Below are 20,781 nucleotides of genomic sequence, written 5' to 3'. Positions count from 1 at the left end.
TCGACTGTCAGATAACACGCTCAGCTACTTTGACCACCTTCACTGTACCCACAGAAGGAATCATCAAACCACCTTTGGATTTTAAAATGAGCAAGTGGTAGCTTCGATCATATGATGCCGGAACAGCATCTGTTACGAAATTAGCACGGCACACATCACGGGGCAGCTTTCTCAAAATCCTGTCTAAGGGCTACCTCCCACAGCTTCCTGAGGTGGATTTCTTTGTGAAACCTTCAAAGTGTGAGAAATGTTAACAGCTAACAACAATCTACATAGTTAGTTACTAAATATGTTTAGCCAAAACGCATAGGTTTGCTAGCTTAGCCTGGCATAGCTAAAGTTAAGATTATAAAACGGGATTTTCTAATGGCTAAATATAACCAAAACAATTTTTCAGCCTTACCTATGAAATGTAATCCCCCGGGATCTGGTTTGGAGCGTGCAGCAGTTTGTACAATCCCAAGCAGCACATGCGTGTGGCATCTTTATCCATTACTTCACTCCACAGCAGTGCCACTCACAACATGTTGGTGGCATTGACGTACGATGCTGCTGGTCATGCAGCGTCTAGTAATTCTATGTCTATGATTTTAAGTCTGTTATGCTGTAACTTCATTTATGATTTACAATTTTTTCTTTGGGGTCTGGTCTTTCAAGGCTCTTGCGTAATCTGCAATCCTTGTATTATGTAGCAGTAATAGGAGATGACACTGGTGCATTAAGACATAACTATACTGATAACCACCATTATCTTCATCGGTTTAATGTCAATTTTCTAAATTAGCTGGTTGACTCCAAATCAACTTTATGAGGAATAATGTTTGTGTTTTAATTAAACTGGTTGTGTAGGAGCTTTTGGTAGGTGATGTTTTATTTTCATGAGATTATAATACCGATTAAGTAGGTAGGTAAAATTAACACCTCTGAGGCCATCACTTTTTAGTGAAACACTTTTTCTCCCTAACAATTCTGCACATGTTGTTTCCTCCATACTATAGAAAGTGGGAACTTTTTCTTGAATCCTCTGAATTAATCCTCTTTGCTTTTAGTAAAAATATAGAACATTTGCTTATGCTGAAGAAGTTTATCATTCAATCTTGTATGCATTTACCGTACTTAATTCTCTCTAAATGTAATCAGATACTAAGTGTTTTACAAATGTTAATCATTATTACACTGCTAACATATTCTCATTCAAGATAGGGAAGTTAACGCTATTGTTTCACAGTGTTTAAACATGACAAATTTAAAACCATGAAACTTAACGTTTTTTTAAGATACGAGCATACAAAATTTAAATGGTTTCAATATTTTTGTAAGTGCAGCATAAAATATATCCTGCTTTAAGTAATTGCTTCCTCACCACGTATCTACTCAATGACGTACATCTCAGTAACATCTCCTTGAAGGCCTGTAGAAGCCTTAGTAGCGGTTGGTAAATGTTGCGATTCTTCTTGCTACTGCATTTGTTTACATGTAAGCTTTTCAGGTGAATGTGAATTTATTTTTTTTCTGTCTCAATACAAATGTTGTCATGTCTGTCTATCATGGAGAAACCGCTTGTAGCTGTAATGACAGGCTCTCTGTAGTGCACGAGCTTTAACTGCCGAGTCGTTAGAGGCGCAGCCAAGCTCTGGCCATTAATAGGGTGTGGTAGCAGTTTTAAATGTCGAAAATGATAGCCCAGCAGGGGCATGTCTGCACACATTTGAATGAGAGCTTCTGGGGGGAAAAAAAAAACTTTCTCCCAAATAAATGCTACTTTCCTTTTTTGTTCCTAGTAGACTTTAGTATTTTCTCTTTTGTGAGGTGCCAAAACCTCGCCACTTAGAAGAGCTTTATTTAGCTCCTTTATTTGTTATGCCATGAATATAAATTAGAAAGCAGTCTTTATCACCTCAGTGGTTAATACCAAAGTAAAAATCACGGAGGTACAAGTATCTCTCCTGCCTTCTTTAAAGAACTCTCTGGGCTAGAATTTTTTTTTTTTTCAATTAATTTTATTTTTTGGTATATTTTTATTAAAATGAGTTAAATTTCTATTAAGCTTATTTGACATCAGGAGTTTGTCTGAAGGCTGCTTTTATATGGCACAGTGACAGTGGTGGGGGTTGGAGCCTATCATGACTAGAGACGGCTGCAGAAAGTTCCAGGACAGTACATTATTGAAAATAAGTTAAATGATGAAAATGCAGACCAGAGTCACTCAATCTTCAATTGTATTTATTTTTTTAATAATGTACTTCAGACTCCAGTGTGATGATGAGTTGAGATACTTGTGCAGTCCAATCTTAGGAGCAAAATATCATCTCAGAAAAAAAAAAAACACATCTCCATTTTTGCCCCAACACTCAGATTCTCAGTCTCACTGCGCAAGATTATGATGGCTTATAATGTGTGTTTAAAATGTGACTCATTAGGTATGATGATGCAATCAATTATTTATTCAGATAATTTAGGCTAGTTGATATGGAAACAGCCTTGACTGAAGACTGTAAATTTCCAATTAATGACTTTAGAGTTGCCATGTACTTTCCCCTGTCCATTTATTGCCATTGTCAACATTTGTTCTCATTTTGTTTTATGTAATCTGGCTATGTTGGATAGGTTAATTTAACTGATGTGAAGGTTTACTGTAGGCAGTGTGCTTAGATCATACAATACAGGCAATGAACTGTAAATAATTGGATGACCAAGCAGCAAGCATGGCAAGTGACATTATACTGGGCTCAACCCTCCTCCTTTGGAGCCCCTTAACACATCATGATGTGGAATTTTACAGATGTAGTTTTCAGAAAACAATTGTACATACTCGTTCATAACAAGTTAGTTTAGAATTGCCTGTTTACCTGAGGACTTCTTTAGCATGTGAGAGGTAGACTCTGAAGAAAATCCATACTGTCAAACAGAGAAAGTCCAAACCTGGCAGAATACTGGAACTAGAATTTGAAGCCAGACTCCTAGAGATGGGAGGCTCACTACGGCACCTCTGTACTTTTGATCTGTATTTACCAGGATTCAAATGTTGTGTGTTCTGCTTCCTTAAAGCTAATAGTCATACATGTAATCGTAAAATATGCAGTGTATAAATAAAACAAAATTAAACTTCATCCACATCACAGAATACTGTACTTTCTTTACCAATCATGCAAAATTTCATACCACTGTTGTTCTCAAAGAAATAACCACAGTATGAAGCCAAAACTATTTTCAAACGCCTAATCTGTAATAATGTATCTTGAACTTTTGTTTCTATGTCTGCAGCTCCATTGAACACTCTCTGATGAGCTTCGTCAATGAAAATGTACAGATGACACAGACGTTCCCAGACGTTTCATTTCATCTTTTAAAACGTTTCTGTCCAGCCAGAGCTGTTTCTGAAGACTGCATTTTTTAATGCAGACTTTAATGTGAATTGTCACAGTCATTTAAAGGATGTGATGAGTTTACACAGCTATTACAATTTAATATATCGAATATTCAAAAGTGAATGTGGAATCAAAGGTATAGATGAGTGTTTTCTGTTCGTATCATTTTGCCTTCATATTTCATTACCTTATTTTGAAAGACTTGCTTGGTTTCTTGTTATGTCATTGTTAAGCCTGCTAGAAATTTGAAAACATAAAGTTACTGACTTAATTTACCAGATGGCAAGCCAATCCATTTTACATGCAGTTGAGGAGCTATGTAGATGCTTATGTAGATTAAAGCAGCAGAGTCTTTGTACATTGACAATAGATACAAAGTGTGGTCCAGAAAGTGGTCCTGTCAGGGTTTGGTGTTTTTAGACTGACTGAATAAGATGGAGATGGGGGGGTTAAATGACAGCATTTTTAAAGGACAGTGTTAAATGGATGAGTAATAATAATAAAAATAAAAAAAAAAACATTTTTCCATGAAAGATGCAGGATTATAGATGGACATACAGTAGCTGTCTGAATCTGTATGTAATGGGTTTAGTGATTTTTGAATGGCATGGTTGCCTCTGTGTGTGTTGTGACCAGCTCCTACCTGTAGAAATGAAATTTCAATCCTTCTGACCCAGTTAGTCTGAAGATTTCAGCGTCTCCCTTATCTTATTTTTTTTTTTTATATAATTTCCTCACCCAGTCCCACTCCAGCCATTCTGATTTTCCTCCAAGTTGCCAAAGCTGTGCAGATTGAATTAATTGAGGACTATAAATCAGTGTATTGTGGGTATGTGTCCTTAATGTACCCTGCAGTGCACTATAGCCATGTGAGAGGGTTGGTTCCTTTCTTGTGTCTGATGTAGTTGGGAGACACTCAATCCCACCATCCTTAAATTACGCTAAATGTGGTCAAAAGATGGATGAATGGGTGCCAGCCTTTATGTTATAAATAGTAAAATCAAACAAATATCATAGTGGAAATAAGTTCACCAACTCCTATATCACCATGTGGAAAAGCAATTGCCCTCTAACCTTAACACTTGGTTGTGCCACCTTTAGCCACAACAACTGCAATTAAATGCTTCCAGCAACAGGATATCATTCTTTGGCATTGCTGTGGAGAAATTTTGGCACACTCTTCTGTACAGAATTGTTTTAATTCAGCCACATTGGAGAGAATTCAACTATGATCTGCTCACTATGATCCCACCACAACATCTCAATGGGGTTCAACTCGGGACTTTGATTAGACCACTCCAAAACTTTATTTCCCCACATTCATTTAGTGGCTGTGATCTGGGTGGTTGTTCTGCTTCAACTTCAGATCACAGACTGACCACTGGACGTTCCCCTTTGGTGCTTTCCATGCTGCTTTCAATTCTGGCAAGTCATCCAGGCAATGAAGCAGAGAAGCATCCCCACACCATCACACTTTCACCACCATGTTTGAACTTGGGTGTGATGTTCTTCTCGTGGAAAGCTTTTTTTAGCTTTCTATCAGATATACCGGCACCATTGTCTTACAGAAGTTCCACTTTTGACTCCTCTGCCCAGAGAACGTTATCACAGAAGTTTTGGAAGTAACCAATGTGTTTTTTTGACAAATGTTAAGTGATCCTTTATGTTCCTCTTGTTTAGCAGTTGCTTTCACCTTGCAAATCTCCTACAGATACAATAAAGTTGGAATCATGAATGTTGACATTGACTGACCATAGAAAGGCCTGAAGTTCCTTAGATGTTCATTTAGGTTCTTCTGTGACTTCCTGGATGATATTTCTATGTGCTCTTGGATTCATTTTGCAAGGCCTTCCATTCCTGGGCAGATTAGGCACTGTTCCAATGTACCTCCATTTAGACATGATGGCTCTCGCAGTGGTTCGCTGGAGTCCTTTCCCTTTCTCAATTGACATATTTAAGTAATTTTTTTTCTCTGGTCTTCTGGAATTTCGTTAGATTGAGGCTTAGTGTGCTGCTTGTTGAGACCTTCTAGCGAGTTTCCCATTGCTGGAAAGGTTTAAGTGATATTTAGATTGAATAGGGCTGGCAGCATTCAAGATTGGGTGTGTCTAGTGTCTGATTTAAACCACTGTCATTTTATTCTTTTTATTATTATTTTTTAAAATAATTTTATTGTAATCATTCCATACAAATCGATCAATTTTTACAAAAATAGGATTGAGATTGAAAAACCACTGTCATTTTATGTTTGGTTCATTAGTTGATTATTGGAGATTTTCATGTTAACGATAGTCTGAAAATGAACTCCCAAATCTACTGCCAATTTCTGGAAGATATTTTCTTCAAGCAGTGGTACAGGTAGAAATCTGCTGCACGCCAGAAGGCACAGTGCTCCTATGCATGCATCCAACTACTCCACTTCTTAGCTGGCCACCATAGGTCTTTAAAGATGACTAAATATTAACTTGGCCCCATTCCTCAAGTAACTTAAAGAACTTTAAATGTGAGATTTATTGTATAGGAAGACAATGCATCTCTTTGAATAGCATGCGGGATGCTGTGAATGCTGCTTCAATGAAAGTTTATTGTGACCAAGAAATTGACAGACTCTATGGAGGGGGAGGGGGGCTCATGGCAGTTACTGAAAAGAAAGGTGGCTTTATTGGTCACGGAATATTTATAGAATGGAAAAATGTCCATGTTATGTCAAATCTTATATGTAATTTTATGCTGCTTATTTGTTACACTTACAGAAAATCTTTAGAATAAACAAGTGAGTGGAGAACAACATCATTAGTAATTTAGTGGCCTTATAATTGTGCACACTTATTACCTTTTCCCCTGAGAAAGACAAAGCTTTACTTTCCTTTGTTAAGCATTCAGGTTTGAAGTAAAGTAAAATTTTGAAATGACTAACAGATTTGTAGTTGTTGAACAATAAAGTTAATCCTGAGGAAATACCATTTACCTAATAATTGTGAACACAGAGGTTAGAGGTTTTAAATATTCTTGTTTGATCTGAAAAGAACAATATTTTTAGATGTGGTTTTAAAACTAAATACTGATTTTATTTAAAAAAAAAATAAAATGGGGTCTGGTTTGTAAAATAGTCATTGGTTTAAAATGGAAGACCGTGCCTTGTCAGAGGCTCTATGATTTACTGCGGATGACTCGAGTATTTAGTTATTTCCATTTTTATCTCTCTAACCTCATCCATCTCTAGACACACAATGTAATTTATGCAGTTTTATCTTCTGCAGGAGTTATGTCAGTGTCGACCCACAGATGAAAACTGCTCGTGCTGTAAGGAGTGCATGCTGTGTCTTGGCTCTCTCTGGGACGAGTGCTGTGACTGTGTAGGTAAGTGCTTCATTTGTTGTACCTTTTTGGATCTATTTAAGTCTGTAGTATTTACTAAAGAAATTCTATAAAATGCAATTTTATTACTGTTGCAAGGGGCAGCAATGTTTATGGATTTCAAGGAATAAAATATCCAGAAGCTAGTAACTTTATAAAGTGGTCTTTAATTTTTTAGACAAAATGTAATTATATATAATATAAGCAGATTATAAAAGACGTAAACCAACACTCTACTTCTAATTATAGTAGGAGGCTACTTCCATGAAGTGCAGTTGACTTTGTATAAAAACTATATTAGAAAGGCTGTACTCAGTTTTGGTAATTTGAGAAAAAAATGTATATTCTGGTGTACTGGGCTACCACCACAGTGTTTTGGCAGCACAGTAAAGGACACAGTAAGGTGGAAAAAAAAGCCTAAAAAATGTGAAATTGTGGAATACTTTAATTACTCGGTTGGCAAATGTGGTTGATTTCCGGGGTAGAAATTCAACTCAAGTTATGTGGTAAGAGTGCCAAAATATGAGTTAGTCAGGTGTTGAACAAGTCTATTACTGTAAATATGTGACTTTTCTATTTAACAATAACATATGTGTGCTTTAAAATAATCACTATAAATATTATAGCTGCAGCAATCGATTATTTAAATAATTGAGTATTCTGCTGATTATTCTATCGATTAATCAAGTAACTAGATAAAAAATACTTTTGCTTTACTTGAGAGCAATAGTAAATATACAAAAAATAAGACATCTCTCTTAAAATTAACAGCTAATTGATTTCCTATTAAGAAAAACAAACATTTTTATTGCTTAAATAAATTAGTAAAATCATAGAATTATAGAATTAAAATTTTGTTAAAACTATACCCATTTAGTGCATTTAACTGCCATATTACTAAGTACCAGAGTCACTCAATCTTTTTAAAAAAAATTGTATGCATACAGCCTAAAATTAAGGCATAAATTAATAGCGCATAAGGCACACTTTAAAGAGTTGGTATTTTTTCATGACATTTTCTGTTCTTTTCTGTGGCCTGTCTCTTCGCTTCACCCAAATCACATATTCACGTCACGTATCCACAGTGTAAATGTGCTGTGCGACGTTCATAATCATTTGTGTGAAACACAATGAGCTTGTTGAGGTGTATTTATATGGATTGAATGACGCTTCAATGCAAAGAATTTGCTTCAATTATTTTTAGTAGTCGAATTACTTGAGTTTCACAAGGACTTGTTTCAGCCCTAGTAAATATTGACCTCTGTTCTTTCATGTCAGCTTAAATAATGGAGTGAAGCTGTCCTAATACAGCTGCTGATTAAGTGTAGTGGAAATACCTGATTGATGTGAAAAAAAGAAGAAAAAAAAATGAAAACATGCAAGTTTCTTGTTGGACAGTTTTATGTTCTGCTGTGCTGTTATTTCTCACAGTAAAAACTTTAGTTTTAACTTGTAAGAGAATCAGATTTTAAAAAAGAAATGTGTTTTACTTCCTTTTTTTTTTTTTTTTTTCTTCAGCGAAACAGGGCATACTATACTTTAGGGTGAGCAACTGGTCAAAACTATAATTACAATAATGTGGAAAAATAGAGATACATTTTATCATATATTATTTTACTAAGCCATTCTTAATACACACAATTTTTGTTGTTTTCATGCTCTTACTGTTCATCTTTTTGCAAGTAGTGTCAAGATTGTTAACACTGCACTCTCACAGAGCAGTGACCTGGGTTTGAATCCTGGCTCAGTCTCTCCATGCCCCAACGGATATTCTTTAGGTTAATTGGAGGCTTGAAACCAATTCAAAATGGATTTAAGTTATCAGTAAGATATTTTCACTGATGGAAGAAAAAAAGATTGTTACTGATTTGAACAGTTCTTAGATATTTATATCATAAAGTATGTCAGCATCTCATTATGGAGACTGACCTCTGCTTGTTTAGTTGGTAAATTAGCAGTGGGGCACTCAAGGACACTTGCCCCCTCAATGTAACTGACCTCTCATCAGCAGGCTGTGGTGGAGTGTTAAATGAGTAATATCTAGCATATCCAGTAGGTTGATGTATATTTTGTATGCTTTTATTTGTAATGTTAAAGAACCAGGAGGCTAGTCAGACTAGTTTTCTATCCCCAGAGTTTCATTGCACCATCAGAGGCAGTTTTATGGTTTAATTGTTTAATTTTTTATTGTTTGTTTGGAACTACAGAAAATGCTAGACTTGGGGGTGGGGGTTGCACTGTTTTATTAGTTAATATTACACCCTCATATTGTAAAGTAACTGAAGGGAGTTGTACTTGAGCGGTTTCCTTGGTGAATGTTATAAGGAAGTGCTCGTAGAGCATGTGTCAGGATTTACAGTGGGCAAATAACGAACACTACCGTTGTACTTTTATTTCTTCTAATTTGGCAGTGATGTATAATATAATTAAATTGAATTTGTAACTTCATTCCTGTCTTTTTTTTTTTTTTTACTACTACCCCCTGCTTGCTTCGCTTGCCAACCCCCGTTTTTGTTTTTCCGGATACACACTTTTAAGATTTTTTTTTCTTTGAATTGTCGCTATTTCATTAGTTTCACTTTTATTTCAGAAGTTCTGTAAAAACAATATTTGAAATCTTTCAAGTCCCAACATGCTGAATCTTTTTAATGAGGTCAGTGAGACAAAATAATCCACATCATCAGCAGTTAATAATTTTTTTTTTTTGCAAAGTAACCAATAAATGCATGTGAGGTAAACTCTGTTTTTGAAATTCTCTTAACTTAAACTTCAAAGCCTTACAATATTTGCATACTTCTGACGTATCTCCTATGTCCATATATTCGATCTCTATTCGCTTTTTCATTATTTCTCCGAGTAATAATTTCTCTTTCTTTGTGCTAATGCAATCTTTACTTTCTTTGTTTTGACACTGTTGTTTTTTTTCTGCTTTCATATTCTGTATCTTGCTCTGCATGTGTTTTCGCGCTTACATTTTTTTTTTTTGTCTTTTGAATTCCAGTTTTCATTCTCTCTAACCTGCTCTGCATGTGTTTGCCCCCCTTGTTTTTTAACCTCTTTATGATGTTTTACTTTGTTTTCTACTCTTATTTCTGACCTTGCTTTATCCTGCTTTTTTTTTTTTCTTCAATGACACCTGGTCTGTGATGATTATTTTCCCTTTATCGAGTAATAATTTCCGTTTGTTTGCGCTACTGCAACCTTTTTTTTTTATACTTTCTAATTTTCCTACTTTCATATTCTTCATCTTTCTCCACATGTGTATCGCACCAACTTTTTTTTTTTGAGCCTTTCGAATTCCACAGCTTTCATAATCGCTAACCTGTTCTGCATGTGTATAGCGCCCACGTCCGGATTGGACATGCTTTTTTCCAATTCCACTTGTTCCGGGCTGATAATTACTTTTCTTATTTTCCGAATTCACACCTAGATTATTCTTTTTCTTTGTCCAACGCTTTTGAGTCTCTTTTCTCAACGCTGCTTTCTTCTTCACTTAGTCGTCTATGTTTCATTTATAACGTATTGTCCTTATACGCTTTATATGCACTGTGAGCCCTGGATCTATGTGTGCTCAAAGCCAAATCACAACTGAGTGTGTTGCCGCCCGTGCTCTTATTTGGTTGTAAGTAGGGCGTGTCTTGCAAGAATCTCATGTTCTACGTTATCGCAAGACGGTCCTGGGTCAATCTCTTGGCACAAAGTCTCATGTTTAAGGTCCCTGTGAGACGCTTCATGGCCAATCTCTTTAGTCTCGTTGGTTTTTTAAGTGTCTTCCGTGATCTTAACGTGGAGATCACATCTCATCGCCCTACTGTTTCTCTCCAGGATTTTTTTTTTTATAATAGAGAGATATCTTATTGCCCGAGTTTATAAATGTAAAAGGGAAGGGGGAGGAAGTGCTGAACTACAGTACCTGACAGTGTGGTAAGAGTATGGGATTAAAGACATTCTGGTAAAGTCTACATAATAAAGAGTATAAAAGGGAGAAACAGTCACTTCAGATTCTGTATGACAAAACACAGACTGATAACAGAAATCTGCTCAACTTAAGTTTATTTTAGCCCATACACTGGGTTTTCTCTGAAAATATGAAAATGCTTTTAAAGCTTGGCAGGTATTTAACCTTGGCCCAGCAAATTCAAACAAACCTACTAAACTACACAATTTTCTCCTGACTTTGTTTGTGTCTATTATTTATACTGTACATACATTTTATACTGTGAATGTATGACTTTTTTTCCTGCAATGTAATCCAGAATATGTTAGCATGTTTTTGTGGGGGATGGAAGTGAAACAGTTACAGCCGTAAAATATTTTTTTTATAATAATATAAAGCATATGCATTTGTTGTGAAAAGATTTTTACAAATTGAAATGTTCTTGAAAACGGGAACATTTTTGTCTTGGAATACTTTCCTGGAGTTAGTCTGTCAAGCTACTGACTAATGTTTTTAAAATATTTCCTGACGTTGTATGGATTTTTTTTTTATTTTAAAAGCTTCTTATCTGTAGCTTTTAAAAGGAAGAAATGCTTTTATTAAGACAAAGTTGTGTTTTTCCCCCCCTCCATATCCACATCTGTGTTTATTTTAGTGAGTGTGTGTTAGAAAAGAACTCTTTTCAGGTTGTCAGCACAATTCACCCTCCACCAAAGCTATTTCCTACATTGAGGATAGTAAGATTTTACAATATTAATTCATAGTTTGTGGATTTTTATAAGGTTGGGGAACTGCATATTAAAGGCTTATTTGATCAATCACCATCAACCATTTTAATGGCCATTGTCTGGGTTTACCCAAGTTTGCCAGTTGCTCCACTAAATCGTTTTATTCCACGCTCCTGGACTTCTTTTAGGGTGAGATTCATATCATAATACACAACCTCCTTCAATATCTTGATCTCCTTCCTGGCCTCTTCTGTATGTATGCATGTATACATAAATACGTACATACATATATGGTATACCAGTGGGACCAGATAGCACAAGAGTAGGGAGGGTGTTATCAACAGTGCCACTAGGAATCATATTCCTACACTTTTGCTAATCAGTCTGCCAAGTGGCATTGTGCCGAGTTGATCAAGTGCATAATTCTGTCATTTATTCTACAATTGTTCAAAAAAGCATGTCAGGAAATATAACAAAAAAACAGTGATTTGTATTTTTGTAAATTGATGGTGATGGACTTGTTAATAAAGTGTTTCCCTTTGAACTGACTGTTTCTCAGTAACACTACACTGAACTGCTGAGACACTCTGCATGAATGCATCAGGAAAAAAAATCTGAAGCAGTGGTGCGCGCAAAACTGCATTTTGCACCAAGCTCCCTGCACAAACTGCATTGACTGTCAGTTTTTGACAGATGCTTTGCACCCACTGAATCTGCCAGAGATTGCTCCTTGTGACTTCTTTTTGTTTTTAAAAAAAAAAAAAAGTTCAAAAGTTGAGACTTGAATGGAAATTGAGTAGAAGACAATTTATGACCATGAAAAAAAATCACAGAACGCTCTAGATGTGTAAGAGAAATGTTTCTAGGAATGGAAGAAGTGCTTTGGAAAGTGTGTTACAATTCACAGGGAGGATTTTTAATGGTAACTAAAATGGAATCGATGTATAAAACATTTTTTTTTAATATAAACAATTCTGTGAATTTTTGTGCCCCCCCCTCGTGTATGTGTGTATATGTATACATTTGTGCATACTGTATATATTTGCTGTGATACCCATTGAAAACCTAAGTAATCAACATAGACCACGTTATTTTATTTGAAAGAGTGGTTGTCCATTTTGTCTAGTACAATAATACATACCTGATGAGCTGCCCAATTTTGCTGCTTCCTTTCCTTTTTATCAAATTGATCACTGTCATTGTTAGAAGTGTTTTGCTGAGAAAATGTGGCAGTGGTTGCTACCACAGTGTCCTGGTTTAGTGACTCTAGCCTAGTCTTTTTGACACTTCAGTTTCTTGATGTGCATGTCGATTTATTGTTGTTTTTCACTCATTTATTGCCCACTTATCAGTCATTAGCATTACAGCTATAAACATTTCTCACATGGCCCAAGGAAGTTACTACCACCCTGCTGTTGCTTACTTATAATGTTTAATTTTTTCTTTCTGGATGGACACACACATACAGACACTTGTCCATTTATAAAGGTGGATATATATGGTAATAGTTGTATAATATATGCCAAAATATTTTTGTGTGTGCCTAATATATGCATTATATACACATGTCTAATCACATACTGAACATACAACTCTTAACTCTGCACAGATGAACAAACATATAAATCTATAAAATGTGTCTTTTGAACTGAATTTCATTAATGTTTAACCAGGAACTTCCATTTTTTAGTTCTAAATAAAGCAAATTAGTTATTTGTTAATTTTAATGCAAACTAATAAGTAGAAGCAGTTACTAAAACTGAGACTTAATATAGTACATTTTTTTTTTACTATTTTCACTTACTTTCTGTATGCTAATATAAAATTTCAAAAAGCTGTTATCAAAATTTTTAAAGCCTCATATGAAGTCTTACCCTGTAGTATTTGTTTTCTGGTATATTCACACTTATACTATCTTCTTCCTTTTTAATTTAGTTCTGATTTCCTGACATATTCGCGAGAACTTTTACCTTTTCAAATGTAACTACACATTGGATATATATGTGTATATATGTAATGCTGCTAATTAGAAATTAGTTAATTAGTGCAGGTGTTTCAGAATTAACGTTTTCAGTGACGATGTACAGTAAGGGAACTGGCATTTGATGGTTCATTACATTGCACCTTTTTCTAACAAGTGGATGATCAAAGACCAAAGAACTCAAAAGTGTAGAATCTTTGAAATTTTGCAGCCAGTAAGGAATCTGTCTTTTGCAAGATCTGTAAGAAATGAGCTCACTCAGTACAGGAACACAACTGTGAAATTTGAGCACCTGAAAAGCAAACACATCCTCTCTTACCCACCCTTGGGGATAGTCCAGTGCACTCTCACTGCCACTTTAATATAATTATTAGATAGATAGATACTTTATGGGGCGGCACGGTGGTGCAGTGGTAGCGCTGCTGCCTCGCAGTTAGGAGACCCGGGTTCGCTTCCCGGGTCCTCCCTGCGTGGAGTTTGCATGTTCTCCCTGTGTCTGCGTGGGTTTCCTCCGGACGCTCCGGTTTCCTCCCACAGTCCAAAGACATGCTGGTTAGGTCTGGCCCAGGATTGGTTCCTGCCTTGTGCCCTGTGTTGGCTGGGATTGGCTCCAGCAGACCGGATTCAGCATTCGGATTCAGCAGGTTAGACAATGGATGGATGGATGGATAGATACTTTATTAATCCCAAGGGGAAATTCACATAAGAAATATCCAGGTCATCAACCATATTCAAAGTTTCTGTTTCAAAATATTTCTGGAATTTGATGCCATACTGTAAAGAAAAATTCATGTCTGTCAGTTCCTCTCACAGTCTTTGTTCCATCTAATGGTTACAATCAAACTATGTGCACTTTGCCTTAATGCATATACACAGTGTATAAACATAAATATACATTATAAAATACAAATATGTGTCCATAGCGCACATATAAACATATATATTGGTTTGTAAACATATATTATTGGTTAGTTTTAAGTTCTGTTTCAACTATTCTAGGTCAGCTATATTCTGAAATGCATCACTCTGCATACAAATGATAATTTAATTTGGACAGACGGCGCAAAAATGGATCCATCATTTGCAATGACAAAAAAAGTGACAGATTTACTAGTGGCTAGCCAAAATAACCAGTATGTAACCATGAAGAAGTATAAGGAAAGCAATATTTATATGACTTCCACAGCAATAAAGAAGAATAAATCTATGCTGATTATAGCTTAGTGCAGAACTCAAAGTCCTGAATATGCAGTATATGCACATTTAATTGAGAGCCTCTCTTTAGTTGCTGCTTGTATAATAAACAAAGTTGTATTTTATATGGAGAGACGAGCCTCTTAGGACTTTATTCTTTATTTTACTATGCTTGTAATGTCCATCCAATTCAAACAAATCTATCAGTTTCTTTGTACGCAAAGAAAGAAAAATCAAGGAGGTCTTGGTAAGCGACCTAAATTATTCTAGGTTGCCCATGTCAGGGGATCTTATAGCTACAAGTTTTAATTGACATAATACTATTTCTGCCTTTTAATGTTCATAAGTGAGGTTCTTCTTAATGGTATATGAAGTGAGACACAAAAATAACCGAATTGGTTTAAAAAAAAAAAAAAAAATTATTGATGAATTACAGCATTCTAAACATTGTCACCTTCTATACACTCCCCCTCCTCATCTCTACACCGCTCTATACATATCTTCCATTGCTTGAAGCAATGCTGGAAGTCTTCTAGCGTGAGGCTCTTCAGCATGCTTGCCGTTTCTGTCTTCACTTTATCCATTCAAGAAAAATGTGTTCCCTTCAGGTTACGTTTGATTTTCGGGAACAAGTAAAAAATCACAGGGAGCTAAATTGGGCAAATAGGGGGGATGATCTAGGACAGGAATGTTTTTGTCAGTCAAAAACTGATTTATGGAAAAAGTATTGTGCGCAGAAGCGTTGTCTTGTCTCGCTGTTCTCTTTTGTTTGTTGTGCAAATACTGACTGAGCTATTCAAGGGATATACCTAGCCGGTCGTCCGTTTTAGAGGGTGTGTAGGAGAGGATATAGTTATGATTCACGTCCAGCCGACCTCCAGACGGTTTTCCAGGAAAGCCCCAAGCCCAGTCCGGTTATTTTTGTGTCTCGCCTCGTATATCATGTACTTTTCAATAGAGTATTTTTGCATAAAGTAGGTTCTTCCCATGAATCTTTATTAGTGCCTCAAATTAAAGAAAATTCCATATACTGATTAGCGAACCATATTGAATTCTCTTTGCATTGAGTTTGAATAACTTGTTGAAATGCATTGAAGTCAATGGAGAAGAAACTGAAGGAATTTTGAGTGCATTATAATTGTGCACTGGTCTTCAGTTACGCTGGGAGTTAGAGAAGCATTTGCCACAAATGCTGGACCAATTAAATGTGACCTCTGCTCTGGGGCGGTAGTCCTAACCACTTTGCCTTTCTGAGGTAAAATCAACAGAATTAAAAATTAGAACAGTAACATTTCTTGCAGACAGGATGCATGAATTCACCTAGGTTTCCCCCAACAGATTTAATAGCAGGTACTCTCCTTTCTCGAACATAAGTTTTCTCTGATGCTTTTACTCATTCACTGCTACCAATAAGCACAATGCTAACACAATGGATTTTGCACTCCTTCCTGTTTGCATCAACTTCACAGCTCTCCAGGTAATATTATTAAAAGAGTAGGCTCATGTATTTCACACACGTCATGTGCAAGTCCATACAAAAAGGCTTTACCTTGATGACCTAAATGCACCGTAACATTTACAGTTTCCTTCTGTAAATGTGTTCACAAGTTTTCCACTACTTTTTACTCTGTTTTACACTTGGGTTTTGTGGGTTGTGTTGAAGGAGGCTACTGACCCATTCAACATTGGCTCCTTTAACTCTGTAATGTCATGCTGGCCTTGCAGAGCATCATAGAAGTCTTGGGGGGAAATGGCAAATTTCCAACAAAATATTCAACAACCAAAGTCACCACCGATTACAACAAATTTGCTGCAAGAATGGTTCAGTGTATTTTGCAACTCAACATTCTTCAGTAGTAAATAAACCTGGAAAAAGTGTCATGAATCCCATGTTTACTAGCAGAACTATCACTTGTATATCCCCAGTGCCAACTGCATGCAGAAAACATCTGAAACAATTAGTGCCGAGGCAGTCTATTCAGTTTCTGGCAACTGCTGTTCCCTGGCGGAGCACAACTCAGTAGGGATTGCAGTTTAAAGCCAACTATCTACAGTATATGTAGACATTAACTTGATTCAACCTGGATGATACAGTACTTTTTCACTAGTTTGAACAGTCCAAAAGCCCAGCTTTCTTGTATGTTGTCATCATCATTGTCCACATTGAACAGATTTGTCTTATACGTGCCTACCCATCACATAGCATCTCAGGCTCCTTCCATCTACAAAGCTTTTCATTTTCTAAATATGTGGACATTTTTGTAATGTACACAATGTTATACCAGTTATAAGAACCCAAAAGTGTTGGTGGTTTTGTGTGTTTTTATGTTTAGGCTTCTTTAATTTTTTTTTTCATTTTTATTCTGTTTAGGCATGTGCCATCCTAAAAATTATACTGACACTCCTCCAACATCCAAGAGCACAGTGGAGGATCTAAAAGATTCAGTCCCATCACTTTTCAAGGCACTAACTGAAGGAGACGAGTCTCTGGCTAATTGGAGTATTGTGTCATTTCCGGTATCAGAAGAGCGTTCTCACCATGAAAATCTGGTCTCATTTCTTGAAACACTGGAGGAGTCTCAGCACAAAGATGTTTCCCTGTCTGGTAACAGAATCCGCTCAGGTTATAACCCTGACAAGGGTAAGTGTGCAAAGTATTATTGACATTGGTAAACAAACTACAAGATGACCTAGGGCTGTGTACTCATCAGGTTTAGCTTCATCAGGGACTGAGTTGGTAGATGTGTGTCTCTGTCTGCTTGGCTGTAACTCAATTTTAAGTTTTACTTTGTTTTACTTTTATTTTAGTTTTTAAGAAAACTAACAGTTTGGTGATGCAGAGAAAGCCAATTTGCTCCTCTGTTGTATTTTTTTCTCCTCTTGTGTCTGATGCAAAGCTATGATACAGAAAACCAAAGCATTAAAGAAAATTTACATTGATAAATCAACTTTTAAAGGTACAATAAGTGAATATGTGGTAATTATAAGACTGCACCAACTTCAATGCAGTGCACAAGGATTTTTTTTTCCTTTAAGTAAACTTTGGCCTCATTGTTGAACTCTTGGCTCACAGATATTTTCCTTTTAAACAAGAATCTCATTAAATTGCTCCCCAGCTGAGACACTTCTGCTGCTTTCTGAGATCATAATGTGTTTGACTTGAACTTAAAACTCAGACTGTGACAACTGAAGCTAATGTCTTGTAACATGAGATGGCTCTCCTTCACTTACACCATAATACTTTTGATTGATTAAATAATATAAAAAAAAGTATTCTTGACTTAAGTATCTTCTTTTTTAATCAGCGTCTCTTTAAAATATGAAATAAATAATCTATAAAAACAGTTTTGCACAGTCCTAAAGAGCAGTTGCTCTTTATTCCAGAAACAGATGGACTGCCTAGAGCTTATTCATACCACATGTAGCAGGCCAAAAAGCAACATTCTGCTTTCCTGTTATTCCAAATGCATACAGAATGCAGCCAGGTTTGCAGATAAGTCAAATATTAGAAAAAGAAATGCTTCAACTTGCTTATTTACCCATCAGCTAAACAAGCACTGTAAGACAACAGTTTATTTCAGGGAGGGAGATGATCAAAAAGCTTCCCAGTTGCCACGTAGCTGATGTACCCTTTCAGTGATCCATGACTTCTCGGTGGAGGACTTGGATTTCAACCGATGGGTTTTTTTTTGGTTTTTTTTTTGGTAAGAAATGATTACTAGAAACTGGGAAATAAAGAGCAAGAATAACGAAGCACAGTGGAGTATATTCCTGGCTTTTTCTTAATTCCTTATGAAACATTTTAGTACAATTTTTTTCTGAAAATGGACATACTTCAGAATGTACAGTATATAAAAATGTTATTACTTTTTTTGTGATCAGATTTTTTAATTGAATTACAAGAGCCAACATTTTAGAGATAAACATTAGCCATTTAAACAAGAATTAAAATAAAAGCCAATGATTGTACACCCCACCCCTTAACACAGGAGTCTCCAACTGTGGTCCAGGAGTACTACTGTGGCTGCAGGTTTTCATTCTAACCATTTTCAGTTTTCAATTCCTTTCCCTTCATTTTAATTGACTGTTTTTTTTATTTTTTTAAGACTCAGTCCTCTGAATTTCTTCATTTTTTCCTTTAAAAGCCAGTCATATGTTGGCTTGTTTTGTATATCATTATAGTTTTGGCTGCTAATTAAGGGGACCTGAGTCATTAAAGTCAAGTCAAGTAAAATTAATGCAAGATACGTTAATTAGCAGCAAAAACTGGTTACTAGGAAAGGGTTGGAATGAAAACCTGCAGCCACAGTAGCACTCCAGATTCAGAGTTTGAGACCCCGCCTCAACACAAACCAATTACCCGACCCTGCCACGTTCGAATTAAGAACAACAAAGAGCACAGAAGCCCAAGCAAACCTGCAAGTGAGGGAACAGCAGAGCATCAACTCCATCAAGAAGAAGAAAAGCAAAGGATTAAGAATGTGGTCACAACCATATGGCATCTGTATTCAGACCACCTGGGTCATATCAGACCATTTAACAATGTCAAAGCTCCATCGATCATCGCCGTTGACAATTCCAAAATGATCAAATTAAAGAGAGTTTTTTTAATTTTATCCCCCAGATGAAATTAGAAAAGGTAATTTCCAGTGTTGAGACAAGTACAACTTTTGCAGAAATTGTTCCTAAAGCAAACCGCATCTGCTGGATAACAGATAAATGGAGTGAGAAGGTGTAGAAGTGGAAAAATATTGGGAAGCAAAAGAATGTTAATCAAGAGAAACAAAATAACATTAGACACCCTAGACCGGGGTGTCCATCTCCAGTCCTGGATGACCACAGGGGCCACAGGTTTTCATTCTAACCCTTTTCCTAATCGGTAACCAGTTTTTACTGCTAATTAACTTCTTTTTCCATCATTTTAATGTCAAGGATTCAATCCTCTGAATTGATTCTTTTCCTCATTAAATGGCTGTTGAACAGAACAGAGGTGTAAAATGAGCTAACAGATGACCAGATAAATTGGGGCTTCAAACTCTGTTTGATTATAAATTAAACATGTTATTTAATTTCTTGGCTTATTGTTGCTGTTATTCAGCCACAGCAGGCATTACCAAAACTTTGATTTTTTTGTTTTTTTTCCTAAGAACACAATCGAAATGTTGGGGTGACCTGAGCAGATCAACCTTACTGAAATCTTCAACTTTGCTTATTTTCAGATACGTAGTTAGTTGGTCATGTGGTATCTTATTATTGTTTGGCTGCCAATTGAAAAAGAAACACCTAGAGGGTATTAGTCAAGTTAATTTAAACTAAGGCAAAAGTTAATGGGAAGCAAAAATTGGTCACTAGTTAAGAAGATGGTTAGAATGAAAACTTGCAGCAACTGCGGCCCTCCAGGACTGGAGATGGACACCCCACTAGACCTAAAACAGAACACAGAAAGGTAGTCCAAAACAAACACAAAAAATACCTGTGGTGTACATGGAACAAAAGTGACATTTGGAGTCCATAGACTATCTCCAGGCATATCACTTAATAGGAGTGGAATATAATTGACTAACAAATTTAATGGCATTTTTTGATAGTTGTGATTCATTGATACCAGAGAGACATTTTTAAAAACTAAACTCCATGAAATAGAAATGGTAAAGATCTCTGTGTCTGCCAGGCTTGATTGATAATGAGCAATGGGGTGGCTTTTTAAGCATGGCCTAATTTTGATACTGGTGTTCAACAAGGGGAAAGAATAAGTGAGCAGTTATACAAGGTGCCTGTATAATGTCTCACTGTGACTGCCGGAAATGTGAAGTTTTCTTTCTTTTTAATTTTCTCCTTTTTTGTCATTCTGGTGTATATATGCGAGTGTGTATATGTATATATGTGTGTGTATGTATGTATGTATATAATTATATAGTGAACCACTAGGATGCCTTCCTCACAGCACAACACAAATATCTTCTTCCTTCTCTATTTTTCTCTTTCCTTCACTTCTCCTGTCAAGCTTTGTCTTCTCCCACCTGACTTTGGCTCCTGGCATGCCCTGCGGGAATCCATGGTGCCACAGCCACCCAGGGGGGCTGCCCTCTAGTGTTCCAGGTTAGGTATTGCCTCATCGATGCTCTGTCCTCTGGTCCTTCCATTCCGTTCCGTATATTATATATACATACATACACGCACACACAGTGGTACCTCAGTATACGTCCTTAATCCATT

The 20,781-nt window shown here is 36.2% G+C and overlaps 1 protein-coding gene across 1 annotated transcript in view; it reads left to right on the top strand.

Annotated features, from left to right (window-relative positions):
• The window catches only part of twsg1a (twisted gastrulation BMP signaling modulator 1a), a 79,230-nt gene that overhangs the window by 44,253 nt on the left and 14,196 nt on the right, over positions 1-20,781 (top strand). Inside the window, exons 3-4 of the mRNA XM_039754776.1 lie at positions 6,629-6,728; positions 16,937-17,206. Of these exons, the coding sequence (XP_039610710.1) occupies positions 6,629-6,728; positions 16,937-17,206 (370 nt within the window). The remainder of the gene's footprint in view (positions 1-6,628; positions 6,729-16,936; positions 17,207-20,781) is intronic.

This window comes from Polypterus senegalus, chromosome 5 (assembly GCF_016835505.1).
Source record: "Polypterus senegalus isolate Bchr_013 chromosome 5, ASM1683550v1, whole genome shotgun sequence".
Taxonomy (NCBI): domain Eukaryota; kingdom Metazoa; phylum Chordata; class Cladistia; order Polypteriformes; family Polypteridae; genus Polypterus; species Polypterus senegalus.
This window is presented reverse-complemented; position numbering and strand designations above follow the sequence as displayed.